At 36.8% G+C, this 18,538-nt stretch overlaps 1 protein-coding gene across 4 annotated transcripts in view; it reads left to right on the forward strand.

The window, feature by feature from the left end:
• Positions 1 to 18,538, forward strand: part of SVEP1 (sushi, von Willebrand factor type A, EGF and pentraxin domain containing 1) — a 193,181-nt gene that overhangs the window by 95,237 nt on the left and 79,406 nt on the right. For all 4 annotated transcript variants that reach the window (XM_025888607.2, XM_073876569.1, XM_073876570.1 and 1 more), the window contains 8 exons: positions 506 to 627; positions 2,519 to 2,627; positions 6,739 to 6,903; positions 7,437 to 7,670; positions 9,535 to 9,696; positions 11,277 to 11,438; positions 17,494 to 17,655; positions 18,037 to 18,128. In XM_025888607.2, the coding sequence (XP_025744392.2) occupies positions 506 to 627; positions 2,519 to 2,627; positions 6,739 to 6,903; positions 7,437 to 7,670; positions 9,535 to 9,696; positions 11,277 to 11,438; positions 17,494 to 17,655; positions 18,037 to 18,128 (1,208 nt within the window). The remainder of the gene's footprint in view (positions 1 to 505; positions 628 to 2,518; positions 2,628 to 6,738; positions 6,904 to 7,436; positions 7,671 to 9,534; positions 9,697 to 11,276; positions 11,439 to 17,493; positions 17,656 to 18,036; positions 18,129 to 18,538) is intronic.

Here is an 18,538-nt window from a genome sequence, read left to right on the forward strand (position 1 = left end):
AACCATGCAAGTTTCTGATCCAAGGAGGAGTCCTCTGTGGGAATTACACTTTCAAGGATTGTGATTGTCCATCATATTTAGAAATTTTTCAGTGTATATTGGTTAAAAATATAATAGAAACATATATGATACAAATTTATGTAAACATAAAAGATATCTTTGACCAAGGCAGGATTTTTCAAAAATTCCCAGAAATATAATTTAAAAATGTTTAAATCTCTTTTTCCCTTAAGTGTTCATTTTCTTAATGTGATTGCAAGCTAAAGAATAATATATCAAAGCAAACCTCATCACTGGATAACTGGGTACAGTGCCACTTGACTCATGGTTTATTATGATCAATTAATGCCTAGAAGTTTTTCTTAACTGTCATCTCTTGTTTTTATAGAAATCCCACAAATCATTTTAGAATCAAAGTCCTAAGTTACAGTTATTCCAAAGACAATTAAATCTTAGTGTTGAAAACACTTAACCAACTGAAACTGTTTTCTCTAACATTTTCCAGTAAAACGTTTTGCAAATCATGGGTTCAAATCCTTTGAGATGCTGTACAAAGCAACTCGTTGTGATGATACAGATCTGTTGAAGAAGTTTTCTGAAGCATTTGAGACTACCCTGGGGAAAATGGTATGTGAGCATTATTGTTTGTCGGATTTTAAAGGATGCTGTTGAGCTTTTCATAGCCTCTTAGGGTAACCTGCCACTGGAATTCCGTGTCCTGATGGTTTCCCGCCTCTCTGTAATGCAAACTTGCTCTTAATATTTAGAATTGCTCATAGGTTTTGGACTTCTGGGATGAATTGTAAGTGAATCTTTATTAAAACATTTTGAGTTTTTTAAAACATTCTGAGTCAGAAAGCCAGAGAAGCATGAGGTCCATGTGGTTTGAAAATGTCTGCTTTGTTATTTAAAGTATGACAAAAATGCCATTGTAGATTGTATTTATTTTATGATGAGATAATTGAACATTAAAAGGATTTTCTTTTCCATGCATTTTTGTTTAGGATTCTTCCACTGTTTATAGGAAAACAAAACAATGTATTTAACTTGTGTTGAGCATCTCAAAGGAAATGTGTTATAAACATATTTGTATCCCTAACAGAGTAGGCAGCTTAGATTTTGGATAGATGCTAAGGGTAGATTCAGTTGTAGTAGAATTGATGTCCAGTGTGAGAGAAAGAGGGGAGCCAAGGAGGTAGGGTACACAGGGACACGGATGCACAAGTGGGTACCCATGGTGGTAGAAGTGTGTCAAAGGATTTTTTCTGACTTCTCCTATTTTCTCAGTGGAAAAAAGATGCAGAGTGATCAGCTGAGAGAGTAAGGATGGGGAGGAGTTGTTGAGGTTTGGAAAGGGGGTTGATGGTGTAAAATAATTTTCTAGGAAAGCACAAACAAATGTGCTAAAGAAAGGTGGTAGGATTGGCAGGAAGCAGGATTGTATTTTCTCTCAAGCTGTAATTAACCACATGGGTGCACGTGTAGAGAAAGCAGAGCAATTAGTTTAACTAGGGTTATGGGTTCTACAGACAAACGATGGAAGTGGGTGCACGTGAGGGAGTGATTCCTGGTAATGAGCCATAGACTCTAAGACGGATAAACAAGGAGGTGAAGACGTTGGACAGAGACAATGAAGAGGTGGTAGGGTCCATGGATTATAAATCTGATGAAGTCAAAGACTTCTGAGAGTAGGAGAGGGTGCAGTTATTGGTAATGATGAGGTCTGAGGGTATGACCATGACAGCAAGGAACAAAGTAAGGCTGGAAGACTGGAGGAGAGGGGGAAAAGGAAGTGAGAAGCCAAGGTGATGGAAGGATTAGTCAGGTGGATATAGAAATCACCAAGAATTATAACAGGGACAGTTACTGGATGTTCTTGGAAGGAGGGGGTGATGCAGAATGGGGAAAGGTTGTAGGTGGCTGACACACAGAGGGGCCACCTTCTATACCATGAACTTCAGGACTGTGAGGCTCTAAGGAGGGGTACAGGAGCATGATCCAGAAACCGCAGGGAAGAGTGAGGAAGATACTTCCTCCACCTCCACACCCATGGTCTAAGAAAACTGGAAAGTGGGGTGTTATTGAGAGCAAAGATGAAGGGACCATAAAGAGAGGTGAAAAAAAGAATAGGAGATTCACTGATGACTGGGAGTTCCAGAGGGCAGAGGAAGGTTCTGAGGACTTAGAGATGGGTGGGAGATAGAGTCAGAGAAAGGGATCTAAAGAGCCATTAGGGGTGAAAGTTCAGAGACAAGAGATATGCTGGGGTCCTGGGCTTCTGGGGATCAGTGACATGCACGGAGAGAAAGGGCCTGAAACTAATTCTGGTGGTCCACAAGCACCAGAGGCCTTAGGGGAGGGCGTGGACGAGGGACGGGAGTCTGTCCAGGAGCATGCAGAGCTCTAGTCCTCTCCTCCCTCCAATAGAGAGAGATGTGAAGGCCAACAGAACAAAGGGCTTATCCAGAGCACATAGAGGTGCAATTTACATTTCATACTCTTCATTTTTTATTTGCAGGTCCCATCATTTTGTAGTGATGCTGAGGACATTGATTGCAGATTAGAGGACCTGACCAAAAAATATTGCCTCGAATACAATTATGACTATGAAAATGGCTTTGCAATTGGTAATTAAATTATGCAGTGTCAAGATTGCAAGATTGATCTGCAAAATAAAATAAGTCCAGAAGAGTGGGGCAAACTAGAAAAATTAATTTTTTTTAAACCAAAACTCTTGAGATGATAAAAACTAAGAAAAATAAAGTCACATTATGATTGTGAAATTTTATTACTGATATGATATCTTAGAATAGTACCAAAGCAATTTTTATATGGCATTCAATTTGAATTATAATTAAGTCATTAATTTAAAATAGTTACACATGGAAAATATTCAGATTTCTTACCCAGAATATGTTAAGACTCAATCTATTCGAGTCTGATATACCTTCTAATTGGATTTTCATGTTTTCTCCATATTATCTCTGAGCATTTTTATTAAGATTATTTCTAACTGCAGTATGTGATTTGTTTGCTGGTGTAGCTAGCCATTTAGCTTACTGCCTTAATATTTCTGGAAGATTTCAGTAGTCACAGTTGGGTCTTTCATTGCTAAAATCATCCACCTTTCTAGTAATTATATTTGTCATTTTTATTGCATTGTTATAAAACTGTCCAACACTTCCAGAATAATGTTTTTAAATATAATAGTGATGGGGGTGCCTGGGTGGCTCTGTCAGTTAAGCGTCTGACCCTTGATTTTGGCTCAGTTATGATCTCAGGCTTGTGAGACTGAGCCCTGTGTTGGGGTCCACACTGGGCACGGAGCCTGCTTAAGAGTCTCCCTCCCTCTCCCTTTCCCCCCTTTCTCTTTCCCTCTCAAAAAAAATTATAATAGTGATAACAAAATAGTGTCATGGTTAAGCACATGGACATGGATTCTAAGACCAACTTCATATGTCCAAATTCTGGCTCTACCACCTATTAGCTGTGTGGTCTTGAGCAAGTTTGTACTCTGTGCCTCAGTTTCCTCACCTATAAAAATGGGTATATGTATATATATAAGAGTACTGAACTCATAGGGCCATTCTCAGGATTAAATGAATAAGTACAAGTACACATAAAGTCCTTGGAAGGTTATCTGAGACAGTATTAATTGACATTACAGCAGACATTTTGTTTCTGACACTGATCATATGCATAATATTTTTAGTGACTTAGCATTTAGAGTGACGTTGACATTTGCTTTACACTTTTTAAATTTTAAAAAATATTTCTGCATATATGTTTATTGCAAAAATTGGAAAAATGCTAAAACCCAAAGAATGAAATCAAGATAACCCACACAATCCCATAAATAATTCTGTTAATATATTAATATATGTATTACTGTATATACATTAACATATATACATATAACTGTACACACGTATGTATATATGCCCATACTGCTTTTTTTGTTTTAAAGATTTTATTTATTTATTTGAGAGAGAGAATGAGAGAGAGAGAGCACATGAGAGGAGGGAGGGTCAGAGGGAGAAGCAGACTCCCTGCTGAGCAGGGAGCCCAATGCGGGACTTGATCCTGGAACTCCAGGATCATGACCTGAACTGAAGGCAGTCGCTTAACCAACTGAGCCACCCAGGCGCCCACGCCCATACTACTTTGTAAACTTGAATTTTTAGTTAACATTATACTGAGGACATTTTTCTGTCACTAAATATTATACTTCAATTTCAATGGTCACATATTAATCAATTTGCCATAGCTTACGTAAACAATTTCCTACCGGTAGGAAATTTTTAACTTTTTATCCATTTTTTTCCATTTTTAACTATTATATAAAACTTCTCAGTGAAAATTTTGGACGTTAAAGTGTTAGAAAAACATGAAGTGGCGTTGGCAGTGGCATGTCTAGAATAATAATGACTCTTCTGTCACACATGACACAGGCTTCCCCTCCCAGATTATTGAGGCAGATTGTTGAGGGTATAAGGATGCACCTAGAGGGAGTCAGGTGTCATCATAAGGCTTTGAGATGGGTGATATTTGTCATCTAATAAGGATCAAAAGTGCAGTTTCTTAGAATCATATGTGGACACGTGATACAATTGATCCTAAGATATAAGTCTTCCTCCTTGAATATCTTTACAGTAGGGAGTCACAAACTTAGTGTAATATTTCAAACAACACCTTGGCAAGTCATAATGTATTAAAAACAAAGGGCCAATAAATATATTAAAATGGTTTGACTTGATAATAGTCATGTAATTCAAATTAAAACTAAAATTAGATGCCCTTTTTGACCTGTCAGATTAACAAATTCAAATAAGAATCATAATACCCAAAATTGGCAAGAGTATAAGCAAAAAAAATCATACTCATAGATTGTATGCAGGGGAGAAATTGAAGGGCAATTGACGATATGTATCAAAAAGATGAAAAATACTCAAACCCAGAAATCTAATTCTAAGAATATTTCTCAAGATAAAAATCATGCCAGTGTGCAGAGATATACTACATTTTATAAATTCTAAAGTGTACCTTTTTATTTGGACATCCCTGAAGTTGGAATATATCTTCTCATTGATGGTGCCTTACATTTTATGAAATCCTCTATGCACAAGGATGTTCTAGAATTTTGAAATAATCTAAAAGTTTGAAAAGAGAAACCTGGTTAGTTTGTGATATAGCAATAGAAGAGAATATTATGAAACCATTTGACACAGAAATGCCATAATATTTCATTGAGAAAATTAGAAAAAGATTACTAAACAATATACACATAGTATAATCGTTTGTTAAAGGTATGCTATGTTTATTTCTATTCCAGTGATTCATGTATCTATGTATGCATAAACATATATGTGTGTGTTTATATATTCATAGAAGAAAATATTGCCTAAAATGTTCTAGGCATTATTTCTATATGATGGAATTATAGGTAATCAAAAAGTTTTTTGTCTTGGCTCATCTGTTTTTCTATAATGGCCACATAATACTTGTGGGAAGGGTGTTTAAGTGAAAAACAAAAATATTTATCTTAGGTAATTTTAATGGCCAAAGACATAAATTAGACAAAAAAAATTTTAAGAGCTTATTTTATTTAAAACTCCATTTTAAATTTCATTTAAAAATCTTAAACCACTAACGTAGGTGGACAGGCCTGTATAAATACAATTTGATATTTAAAGCACATAAGCACACAACAACAATATACCCAGACCAATATTAATATCATTTACTGAGGTTTTGGAATGAGTCACATGCTGAGCTAGATGGTGTATGTGTATTGTCTGAGTTATCCCCCAAACCTGTGAGGTAAGAAGAATGACCTCAACTTATAAATGAAGAAACTGAGGCTGAGAGAGAGGAAAGTAACTTGACTAGAATTGTACACCCTTATACCCTACATCCAGAAGCTACAATCTGAATCCATGTGGGTGATCACAATGGCACTGGGGAAGGAATCCCACATATCCGTGTTATATACTCTAGCGTGGTTACATACACATTTAACTTACATGCCACCTTCAGAAACTGTCCCCACCTTTAAAATTTATTTATTTATTTTAGAGAGAGAGAGAGAGAGAGAGTGAGCACAAGTGGGAAGGGCAGAGGGAGAAGAAGAGAGAATCTCAAGCAGACTCTATGCTGAGCATGGAGCCCATGATGTGGGGATTGATCCCACGACCCTGAGATCACAACCTGAGCCGAAACCAAGAGTCCTTTGCTTAACTGACTGCACCACCCAGGCACCCCGGCCTCCACCTTTAAAATATAATGCAGTATCCTAAATATCTTCATAAAAGGAAACCTGTTCATTTGTATTAAGTTTATAAAGCTGATATTAAAATTTTTAAAAAAGAATGGAGCAAACCCTGAAGGGAAGTAGGCATTGATTAAAATTCTGCACCCACATCCTATTTACCTCTAAAGCTAAGGTAATTCACCATTAACTCAAAGGTAAGAATGGCTTAAATGCCTAGGTAGCTCCAAAAGGACTTTTCTTTCTTCTTGTGCAATTCATTGGTAATCTAGATCTAAAATGAAGTGCCTGATAATTACAATATAAGATTATAGATGAGAAATAAATGAGATTCTAGATACATCCCCATATGCAGTACATTATGGACAATTGAAGAAATAGGGGCAATTTGACTTGTGGCTTAGCATTCAAACCTAAATGCAGATAAAAAGGCAACTGTAGAATCTTGTTTCTCTGCCCCAACTGTCCAGGACCTGGTGGTTGGGGTGCAGCTAATAGGCTGGATTACTCTTACGATGATTTCTTGGACTCCATGCAAGAAACACCCACAGGTGTCGGCAAAGCCAGATCTTCACGAATTAGAAGAAGTGCCCCATTATCTAACCACAAAATTAAGTTAATTTTTAACATCACAGGTAAGGATAGACTGTCTGTTCGAAAAGACAATATTATGTGAAATTCTTGGTGGGAAACCTATTTTGCAAATTTTCCATGTGTTATCATTCTTAGGAAATAATCCTGGAACTGAAAATTAGGGAGAGCACAATCACCTAAGTTTTGTCATTTTTTGCAATTTAATATCACAGATGTATTTTATGATTCTCGCAGCAACAAGCATCCTGCTTTGTACTCATCTTGGCATGACGAACTAAGGCATGTTTTTAAAAAGCAAGAATTTACAGAAATTTAACATGCTGTAAGGAAGAACTTCACAAAAAGGTGATGTAGATCCAGCAAATGAGAGAAGGATTAAAACAAATTGCATTGTTCTTAATATTATCCATATACTAGTTGCTCAGTAAGTAGTGGTTGAGCGTGAGTTTATTTTTCCCGGAAGATTTTTAATATGCCATTTCTTTTTGGTAAAGAAAAAAAAACTAACTACAAATGGTTTCCTGAAACACCAGGTGTGTGTGTTATGTTTTATTTTGTCTTGTTTTTATCTCAGCTAGTGTGCCATTACCCGATGAAAGAAATGATACCCTCGAGCTGAAAAATCAGCAACGACTCATTAAGACTTTGGAAACCATTACAAATCAACTGGAAAGGACCCTCAGTCAGGAGCCCATGTATTCCTTTCAGCTTTCATCTGAAATTCTGGTAGCCGACAGCAATTCGTTAGAGACAGAAAAGGCTTTCCTTTTCTGCAGACCAGGCTCGGTGCTGAGAGGGCGTATGTGTGGTAAGACTTTTTGCTGCAATAAAAATATTTCTGGCTCATAGTGGGTCAAATGAGATGAGCAGAGCCGCTTTACAAACTATACAAGGGTTTTGAAATGAAACATTTTGCAATTGTTGTGTGGTTGTTCTTCTTATTATTTTGTCTCAGGAATCTAAGTAAACCACCATTGTTCAGGACAAGAAAACTATTTCAGGTAAGGGACTCAGATCTTAGTTTTATTTCTAGACCTTTAGAGCTCACAACTTTTAGCAGCATCTCCAATAATAATGACTAATACTTTATGACCACTTCCAAAGGCTGGCTGAGCACCTCTCGTGTTTAATTCTCTTTAGCAACTCTGTGAAGTGCTATTACTATTAAGCACATTTTACAGATGGCAAAACTGAAGCCAGAGAGGCTAGGAACTTACTCAGGAAGTCTTACCTATTAAGACAGTAAGTGGTATAGCTAAGATTTCCACTCTGGTAGCCAGTGCCAAATTCACATGCCATAAAATCAACCATTTTAAAGTGTATGGTTCAGTGACATTTAGCACATTCACGAAGCTGTTCAGCCATCACCACCACCAAAATATTTTCATCACCTCCAAAGGAGACCCCCAATAACCATTAAACAGCCACTCCTCATTTTCCTTACCCATAGCCCATTAACTTTTAACCCAGACTACCACAATCTGGATCAATTCCAGCCTGTTTCCCAAATAAGTCATTGTCTATAGATAGGGGAGACTCCTCTAACCAAACTCTGTATGCGAGTCTGGTGTTTACCTCTCTGGAGGCATGGGGTCTTGCCCCTTGCTTGGAAAACCTTCCTCAACAGTTCTTATTGATATTCCCAGAGTTTACTTGGGTGATAAATTCAGCCCAACAAAAGCACCTTAAAATGGTCATTCTGAACCTGCTCTTGTTTCCTCCCTACGTTGTGAGTAAAAATTAGGAATCACCTTGATCAGTGTTCTGCGTTTCTCAGTATGGTCTTCAGACCACCTGTGTCAGCATCCCCTGAAGGGCCTATCAAAATGCATCTTGACCAGGGCCCCATCCCAGAACTAATACATCCGACACTTGGGGGGCAGAGCTTGGAATCTGAATTTTTAGTAAATTCCCACATAATTCTTACACACTTTATCATCAGAATCATCTAGGTGCTAATTTCAAGTATCCTCTCTATACAAATACTAACTTTGCTAGCATTCTTTCCATGGGCTTAAAATTCCACTTTGGTCTCAGAAATCCTGAGTCACTTCAAGCCTGCCAAGTAGCAGACCAAATCTCCAAGGAAGGAAGGTCCTCAAATTGTCCTGTTTCCTCGGGACCCTCGAGTCTGAGGATGTCTCAGACTTACCTTTAGTGGACAGTATTTCCTGTAAGCAGAGACGAGGGTCTGCTTAACTCCCCTGGTTTAGATTCACAACCTTTGCTTGGTTTTGTTTCTAGAAATGATGCTGTAATAGACAAGCAGTCAGTTTCATAAGGGAACCATTTGGAAGAACAGCTGAGAAACTGTTTTTCATATCTTGAAACCGCAGATTAACCTAAGTGTTCATGTTTTATTCCCTCCTTACAGCAGCCTTTTCTTTGTTAGCTATATGTTTCCCAGGATGATCTGGTTTAACCCACACTTTAAAGCTCCTATCACATAAGCCCTAAGCTTGGTCAATAAGAATTTTCATTTTCTTTAAAAAAATCTGTTTGTTTCTAGGAATACATTTCTGGAAGGTTTATCTTGTGAGTAAACCTCTGACAGTAAGACTAGTACTTGGAGGCATGCTTTATTATTTTCATGCCTTAGGAAAAAGGAACCTAAATGTGTTCTGTTTCTATAGTTTACTGGTTTCAGTGTTTCCTGTTGGTTTTCTTTTCAGTCAATTGCCCTTTGGGAACCTTTTATTCTCTGGAACGTTCTATCTGTGAAAGCTGCTTGCGCGGATTCTATCAGGATGAAGAAGGGCAACTGGAGTGCAAACTCTGTCCAGCTGGGACATATACTGAATATCTCCATTCAAGAAGCATCTCAGAATGCAAAGGTAATGGCCTAGTGCACATTTTTACCAGAAGCCTGAATTTTACCTTCACGTATGAAGTCTAAATGGCAAATAGGATGAAATAAGAGCATTACTACAAGCAATTTCATTGATTTATTTTTTTCTTTTAATTTTGAATTGTTACCTTAATGTTTCCCTCACTTCAAAGAAGTCTGTTTTTTTTTCCCTTTGGAACATTCTGTTGCTCTAAGTCAAACTCCATTGTCAATAATTCTAATCCACATTTTTTAAAAAGATTTATTTATTTATTTGAGAGAGGAGAGAGCACAGGTGGGAGGGGCAGAGGGAGAGAGGGAACCTCAAGCAGACTCCATGCTGAGCATGGAGCGTGACCCAGGGCTCGATCCCAGGACCCTGATTTCATGACCTGAGTGGAAATCAAGAGTCGGGTACTTAACTGACTGTGCCACCCAGGTGCCCCAATTCTAATCTGCATTTATCAATTAACTCAGATTTTTTTATCGAATCTCAAATTAATTGGTGGAAAGGACTTTCATAACACTTTAGCAATCATGAGTTTGCGTTTTGTTAGAATAATATTTGATACAATGAGATCAATTCTCCATTTACTTAGAAATTAATAACTATAGGTTACTAAAATGCATGTATTCTTACTACTAAAATACTCCATATTTTCAAAATATTTTATTATCATTCTCAATAAGCATTTCTGATGGAAACATTTTCTTTCATGATTAAAGTTACAGTAAGATACACCTAAGGGGCGCCTGGTTGTCTCAGCCAGTAGAGCATGGACTCTTCATCTTGGGGTCATGATTTTGAGCCCCATGTTGGGTGCAGAGATGACTTTAATAAATAAATAAACAAACAAACAAACTTCTAAAAAAAAAGATACACCTAAAAGAAGAAATTTCAGAACTGTGCCCCTTGCTGTTGTTACAAATGCAGATGTGATTGCTTAATGACAAATAGAAACTGAAGACCTCTACTAGGTGATCAGAAGTGTGCTAAAAATGCTGACAATGAGCATCATTTGGAGAACAAGGGCAGAAGGAAAGGATTGTGCACTAGGGGTTGAGGATTCTGGCCCTAGTCCTGCTCTCCCACAGAACCATTGCTGTGAATCTTAGAAAGTTGCTTAATCTCCCTGGGCCTCATGCTAAGACTACTTTTACTTTCTACTCCGCCAGCCCTCCGATGGGGTCTGCAGGTAGGGGGACATAAGAGGGCCAATTCGTAGAGAAACAAAGGTGCCAGTATAATTATGAGGCTCTCGCCCAATTTGAGGTTTTGTTTCTGTTACTCCAGAGAATTGAGTACAAGCTGAGAACTTTTACGAGAACAAGTTCCCCTCTGTACAACTTGTTCTTGTGACAATACCTTTCTGAGATGAGATTTCTAACTTCACTCAAAAACCATTTATTGGTGCTTTCTATGTGGCTATGCCAGGTAATAAAGAAAGTAACCGGAAATCAGTCTAAAGCTTATTGGTGCAGAGAAGCATGAAGCAGTCTGAAACTACCATCTATTTGCTTGGAATTCTTTGTGTTTTGTGTAGCTTAATGTCATCATCCTTAACCATATTACATTTTTCTTTTCAGCTCAGTGCAAACAAGGCACCTACTCATCAAATGGGCTTGAGATTTGTGAATCGTGTCCCCTGGGCAGTTATCAGCCAGCATTTGGTTCCCGGAGCTGCATCTCATGTCCAGAAAATACTTCCACTGTGAAAAGAGGAGCCGTGAATATTTCTGCTTGTGGAGGTTATCAAAGCCTTAGACACTGATATTTCTTCAAACCCCATAGGTTCTATGCATGGAGGAGTGGACTGTTTTCAGCAAAACCATATGTCTACTGTATGCAAAGAATGTAAATAACTGTCTCTTCATGGAGAGTTTCCATGTATTCAGCCAGTCAGTGCTTAAGTATAAACACTCTCAATATAAACACTGTGCTAGCGCCTTTAGGAACACACAAAAAAAGTACAAGACTTGGTGCTAGTATTCAACATTAATAAACATGTGGTTTCATTATATGGTAGAAATGCATCTCATCTAGGAACTTCGTTTCTTCCTTTCTAAAGTGAGGTCCTATCTCATGTTCCTTGAAACTCTAAAAAGACATTTTATGAATTACGATATTTCATTTCCTACAGTTTGCAGGTTTTTGTGAGTGGTTATCCACTCTGGCTGCACTTTGGAATTATTTGCACATTTACCTCAGCATTTTTAAAATACTGAAGGCCAGTCTTGGCTCCCAGACATTCTGACTTAACTTGTCTGGTTTTCTTTCTAAGTGCCCCCACCTTGCCCCCAGTGATTCTTAAAGTAACAGGAAAAATTGAGTACGACTAATTTCAGATCTCAAATGTCAGCATGAAGGGCTTAAAAACATAGATTGCTGGCCCCAGCCCTAGAGTTTTTAAGTCAGCAGGTCTGGTGTGGGGCCTGAGAATTTACATTTCCAACTAGTTTGCCAGGGATGCTGCTTCTACTTGGTCCAGAGACCATATGTTGAAAACCACAGTAAACATGAAAAGATTAGAGTTTCAGTTTTCAAATATTTCTAACATCCCTACCAAGTACAGTTTTCCAGCATGGTAAAGGCTGGAAAATGTAAACAAAACAAAAAGATGAAAACTTAAAATGGCCGTGAAACTAAGAGTCAAGGTCATCCTGCTGCCAGGAACTCCAAACTCCACGTACTTTGCAAAGTCAATGGAATTCTATTAAAAATAAAAAGTTGTTGGCCTACCTCTGCTATATCACTGGGAACAGAACAAACATGCTGGCTGAAACATGACTTTTTAAAAAATTATGTATCCTCCCCTTTTTCTATACCCTTATTTAAAAACCTAAAGTCTATGGCCATCTGAAAATTAAAAAACTGTTCCCTTATTGAATAGCGATGTTTTTAAGAGACCAATCTGTTTGCTCCACATTTCTCTCAAGCTGTGTGTGCGTGCACGCGCGCGCACACACACACACACACACACAAACACACACACACACACAGCCTCATTTTACCCCAGTCATATATACCTCTGCATCCAGTTAGAAACAAATTCCCAGAAAACAACTATGTACATAGGACATTTTTGTATGGTGCTGGGAGGGGCGTGTCCAGCCTTGCATCTTGCGAGATGTAGTCCTCATAAATTAGTGAGGCAGGGAGAAAATGGGGAAGCCTACTATAATTACAGGTTTTTATATACTCCATCTGTTTAAATTATCTCAATGTAGCAGGATCACAGTAGATACAAGTCTGTTAGACCTGAGGAATTGGGCAAGTAGTATTCATTAACTTGATGTTTCACTGAAGGGAAGAGAATTAACTAGGACCTGATTGAAACTCATAAACCATGTCTGTTGTGTAACACCAGCTTTGAGGTGTTTTTTTTTTTTTTTATTAAAAGGCAAATAGGCTCCACATTATGGCTGAAATAGATCTACTAGAGACTCTTATTTTGTCAATATACAGATGAATTTTGGAAGAAGGTCTGCAGTGAAAATTCTCTCCTTCTCTTTCTCTCCCTCCAACCACAAAAGTAACTAGGAATTTTACAGTAAAACAAATTCAAAATTGGCGATTTTTCCCTTTAGCTTCCCAAATAAGCCTTGAGGTTTGTTTAATACCAAATTATTCCAATTAAGTAATTATGATTCCCAGAAAGTCTCTAAACTTCTGGTAACTGCTGTATTTCTCCTAATATATTCCCAGCACAAGTTTAACCACATTTTCTTGTCGTGAGTGAGTTGGGAACAGCAACACTCAGCAATCCCCCCTGTGGTGATAAATAAATACCATCTTACTTTAAACTTACATGTGTATGATTTCTGAAACAGTCCCTTATATACGTTTTTCTTAGTTTTATTTATTTATTTTTTAAAATTTTTCTTAGTTTTAAACTTCCTTCTTTAGTTTTTCTTTCTGTAGTGATTTATTTTTATATGTATGTTTCTGGTTTACCTCACTTTTTACTAAAGTATCACTTTTTACATTGTTTAGCATGTTAATCTTAAAATATAATCAACACAGCTACTATATTTAAGTATATTTCTATATTAAAGTAATTTATATTTCATGCATTTCATCTTTTATCACTACTTAAGGTATTAAATATCTGTAGGTCTGTGGTTACAAACTCGAGTCTGAAATATTTTGTTTCATTTTATTTAATTATTTATTAATTAATTAATTTATTTGAGAGAGAGAGCAGGGGCAGAGGGAGAGAGAGAGAATCTCAAGCAGACTCCCTGCTGAGTGCAGAGCCCAGTGCGGGGCTCGATGTCACGACCCTGAGATTATGACCTGAGCTGAAGTCAAGAGTCAGATACTTAACAACCGAGCCACCCCGGCAGCCTAGAAATTTTTTGTTTTTTAAAAATGACTTTTATCCGAAGAATAAGTCCCACAAATGATTTTTCGGTGATGGTATTGTTTACACACTGTCCTGTAGGAAAAGGAAAGATGATTGCTGAGCCAGGATGACATTTCTTACCCTAATCCTATAGGATGATGTTAAAAGGAGACTTAGGATGAGAGTCTCTGACCTTTGAATTTGTCTTAGGAAACCCATTTAAAAGGCAAAATTCACTTGGCTGCAGGGCTCTGTATGTTATCTTTAACACTGTCAGGGAACAGACATGTGAGATTACATTTTTCCTGGTCATGTCAAGGCACTATTTTTAATTCTATTTTAATATCACTTTTGGCATACTTAGATTTCTCTTTCTTTCTCTCTCAAGTAGAAGAGGTTAAAAGGATTTTGTCCCATTTTTATTGACTCAGAAACCATAGTTTCTTTGGTGAAGATTCAAAATGAAACTTTCTCCCCTCTCTTCTTAGGAAGTTAGACCATCAGGAACTGCCTCTGTATATGTGCATGTGTGTGTATTTAATACTGTATTATATACTACAGATAATGCTATTATTATGTATGTATGTTATATTTACACACACATATGCTATATGTGTATATGTATATTTACTATATGTGTAAATAATACATTAAGTATTGATTGTCCACTCCTGGAAAATATATTTCGGATGAGAACTGTCTGCCCTGGGAATATAATTTAAGCTAATTTTCACATGAAAATTTACATTTTCTATGTCAAAAAACAAAGTATAGACATCACAACAACGTGTTCATTAACCAATTTGCTGATTTTTAATCTTCAGATTTTATTATTACATATTAGTATGATTTTTGGCATTCTGTCAGTTTCTAGGTATATAGTCTTCTTTTTGAGGGTAAGATTGTGCTGAAAAAATTGTATGTGCAAAAGAGTTTAATTCATCATAGCATCTTGGTTTCACTGACACAATTTGTATTTTTACCTTATCATACACACTCAGAGATATTCTCTCAAACCAAAGTTTCATACCTTTACCAGTGGAAGATCTATGCTTCGGTTAACTACTTTAATTAGCTGTTTGGAGTTACCTTTTCCAAATAGGTAATCATTTTTTGAAACTTGAGATTCAGAAAACCCATTTTAAACTCAGCAACTTTATTTATTTACTTATTTATTTTAAAGATTAAACTCAGCAACTTTGTGTTTGTGCAAAACCCTGTCTAGAACTCTTAAGATCTAGCAACAAAGAATAGATCAATTTATTGTTGGTGAAACAAAGATCCTTATAATTTAAAGTTTTAGGGGCTCCTGGGTGGCTCAGTTGGTTAAGAGTCTGCCTTTGGCTCAGATCATGATCTTGGGGTCCTGGGATCAAGCCCCATTTAGGGCTCCCAGCTCAGTGGGGAGTCTGCTTCTCCCTCTCCCTCTGCCTCCTCCCCCCCCACCCCGGCTTGTGCATGCTCTCTCTCTCTCTCAAATAAAATCCTTTAAAAAAGTTTTTTAAAAAGTTTTAATATAACAAATATTTTTGCTATAACAAGTATCTTGTTTGACCAAGATACTTATAGTTTAAAGTTTTAATATAACAGATGTAGCCAGAAGAAGTCTGTTTTTCTTTTTTGTTGTTGTTTTTTTATTTTATTATGTTCTGTTAATCACCATACATTACATCATTAGTTTTTGATGTAGTGTTCCATGATTCATTGTTTGCGTTTAACACCCAGTGCTCCATGCAGTACATGCCCTCTTTAATACCCATCACCAGGCTAACCCATCCCCCCACCCCCACCCCTTTGGAACCCTCAGTTTGTTTCTCAGAGTCCATAGTCTCTCATGGTTTGTCTCCCCCTCCGATTCCCCCCCTTCATTTTTCCCTTCCTGCTATCTTCTTCTTTTTTTTTTTTTAACATATAATGTATTATTTGTTTCAGAGGTAACAAGCATTAATATCTATGATATCTTCTGCCATCTCTTGATTTGACTCCAGACTTTTTGTCAGCGATATAAAAGAGCACTTTTGCAAAAGATGTGAATGGCTGTTTCAGCTTAAACACTTTGATCTAAACATCTTGAGATCACCACAAATGCCTTATTGTTTATTTGATGTTTATGGTCATACCAAAAAAAGAGATGCCATTACGTGGAGTATCCTGCCCCATTGAGCCTCGAGTGCATTTCTAAATTTTTCAACCACATTGCTAATCATTTCTGCCATACGAATTTTTATTAACAAAAATCCAAAGCCTACATGATAAATATGCTGAGATTCCCAAATAGCTACTTCTTTGTGTTCTATCTTCTACTCAAATTTATGCAGACAAGTCTTAATAGTTTTAGTGGTTTTCTCCGTTCATAATGGTTTAAGGGCTCATGCAGATGAGACAAGTTCATACCAGGAAAAGAACATGCTGAATTCATCTTTGGCTCACAATCTAAAATCCCAACCCAAAGATTGAGTCATGACTGGTCTACCCCACTGTAGTTCTGCCAAAAGCAGCCAAAATTTATCAAAGAAAATGCAGGTTCATGTTATGTTTGAAGCTATTTCTTGTTTGGTTAATATTCTACCAATTATTAGCAAGAGAATTTCAGATTTGGTTAAATCACAGTATTCAACTGGATGTTGTTTATAAAAAGCATGTCTAACAGAAAATGACATTAAAAGGTTTAAAAGTTAAAAAAAAAAAAAGGCCCTCTTCCCCATACAGAAGAGACAACAACACAGAAGAAATACAATTTTCTGACAAACATGAAATAAGCAACTTAATTTATCATTGAAATGCAAGTTAAAATAACAGTGCAATTCCATTTCCACTTTCAAATTGAAAAAAAGTATTTAAATGATCATTATCAGTAATGAGTATGCAGCAAGAGCAATTCCATACATTACTAATGGGGCTATAAGTTAGAACCATTTTTTTTTTATGATTTGACATTATATATTATTGGCTTTAAATTTTCCATTATCTTTAGTTCTATAGATTCAACTACTCAAATTCAGCTGTTCAAATTCAACTGTTATCCCTAGGAAAGAATCAGAAGTTTATGCAGAAAATTTCATGTCAGCGTTATTTATAATAGCTAACAAATAGAAACAACCTAAATGTCCAATAGTAGAGGAAATGTGTCTCAATTATGTCCTGTCAATGGCATGCAATATTTTTCTTTTATTAAACACTATGTTATTTAACAACTTGTGAAATGCTGAGGATGTAAAGTGGAAAAATCAGAATACAATTATTACATGATCAATTCAAACTTTTATTGAGTTAATGTGTGGTTAAGAAAGGAAGGAAACAACAGAATGTTTATCTGGGTGATAAAATAGTATAGGTATGAAATATGTGCAAGAGAATCTGTTAGCAATTCAGTAGCTGTCTTACAACCGAGGGTTGATGTGCTTCTTTTAAGAGTAAACTGTTGTTTTGGACTCACAAATGATTTTTTACCTTTGCAGTACCTTGTCCAGTAGGAGAATTCTCTCGTTCTGGATTAATGCCCTGTTATCCATGTCCTCGAGACTACTACCAACCCAATTCAGGAAAGTCCTTCTGCTTGTCTTGTCCCTTTCATGGAACCACAGCCACCAGTGGTACCAGATCCATCACAGATTGCTCCAGTAAGAAAGATATGCTTCATTTCTTATGTAATCCCATGTGTTGGAAACCTGTGTAGCTTCAATTCTGAATATTGCTATTTTCAGTGGATTTGGGTGTCTGGTCTTCTGAGGCCTTTTTGATGACAATGACTCAAAGATTCTTACTTTGGCAACATTGAACTTGATAACTTCCCAGTTTCTTTCTGAGAGTCTGGGATTTAATGATGTGTCCCATCCATCTATATACTCTCTTTTTTTACTATTCCTAAAACAAAATACACGTGACTTTACCTACTCTGAGAACTAGAACATTGACCATAGTATTTAGGTAGAATCTACTTATGGGCAGTATCCACCACGCACTAATATGGTTTTCTAATGTTTTCTTATTAATCTTATTAGCTTTTAGCTCAACATTCTCAGCAGCAGAGGAAAGTATAGTGCCCCGTTCTTCTCCTGGACATATTAAAAAGAAGTATGAAGTCAGCAGTCAGGCAAGTCCCTTTTATACTTATAGAATCTTCTCCAGTGAAATGTTTGGAAAAACACTCTGTCATTATACATGCTCTACAGAGGAAAACTACCAGAGTTGAAACTACCAGAGTAATATCTGGAATTGAGGAATATCTGGAATATCCTGCAACCTGGAAGTCTCAGGAACATTATCAATGAATAATAGTACTTACTTGTGACTTCTAATAAGAACTTTCCAAAAATGCAGCATTAGAAAAGTTCTAACTACCAAAAATTGGGACTTTTCCCCAACAGTGTCTGGCATAGAGAATGTGTAGATGTGGGGAACCTTTAAATTCACTAATAATTAACACTTACCTCAAGCATAACCCATCATTTGAGTAAGAGGCATTTGGTTTAGCCAAAGGCCTTTGCTTGTTGGCAGGAAGAG

Source organism: Callorhinus ursinus, unplaced genomic scaffold, assembly GCF_003265705.2.
Source record: "Callorhinus ursinus isolate GAN/ISIS: 27379988/994484 unplaced genomic scaffold, GSC_fseal_2.0 scaffold24, whole genome shotgun sequence".
NCBI classification, from domain to species: Eukaryota; Metazoa; Chordata; class Mammalia; order Carnivora; family Otariidae; genus Callorhinus; species Callorhinus ursinus.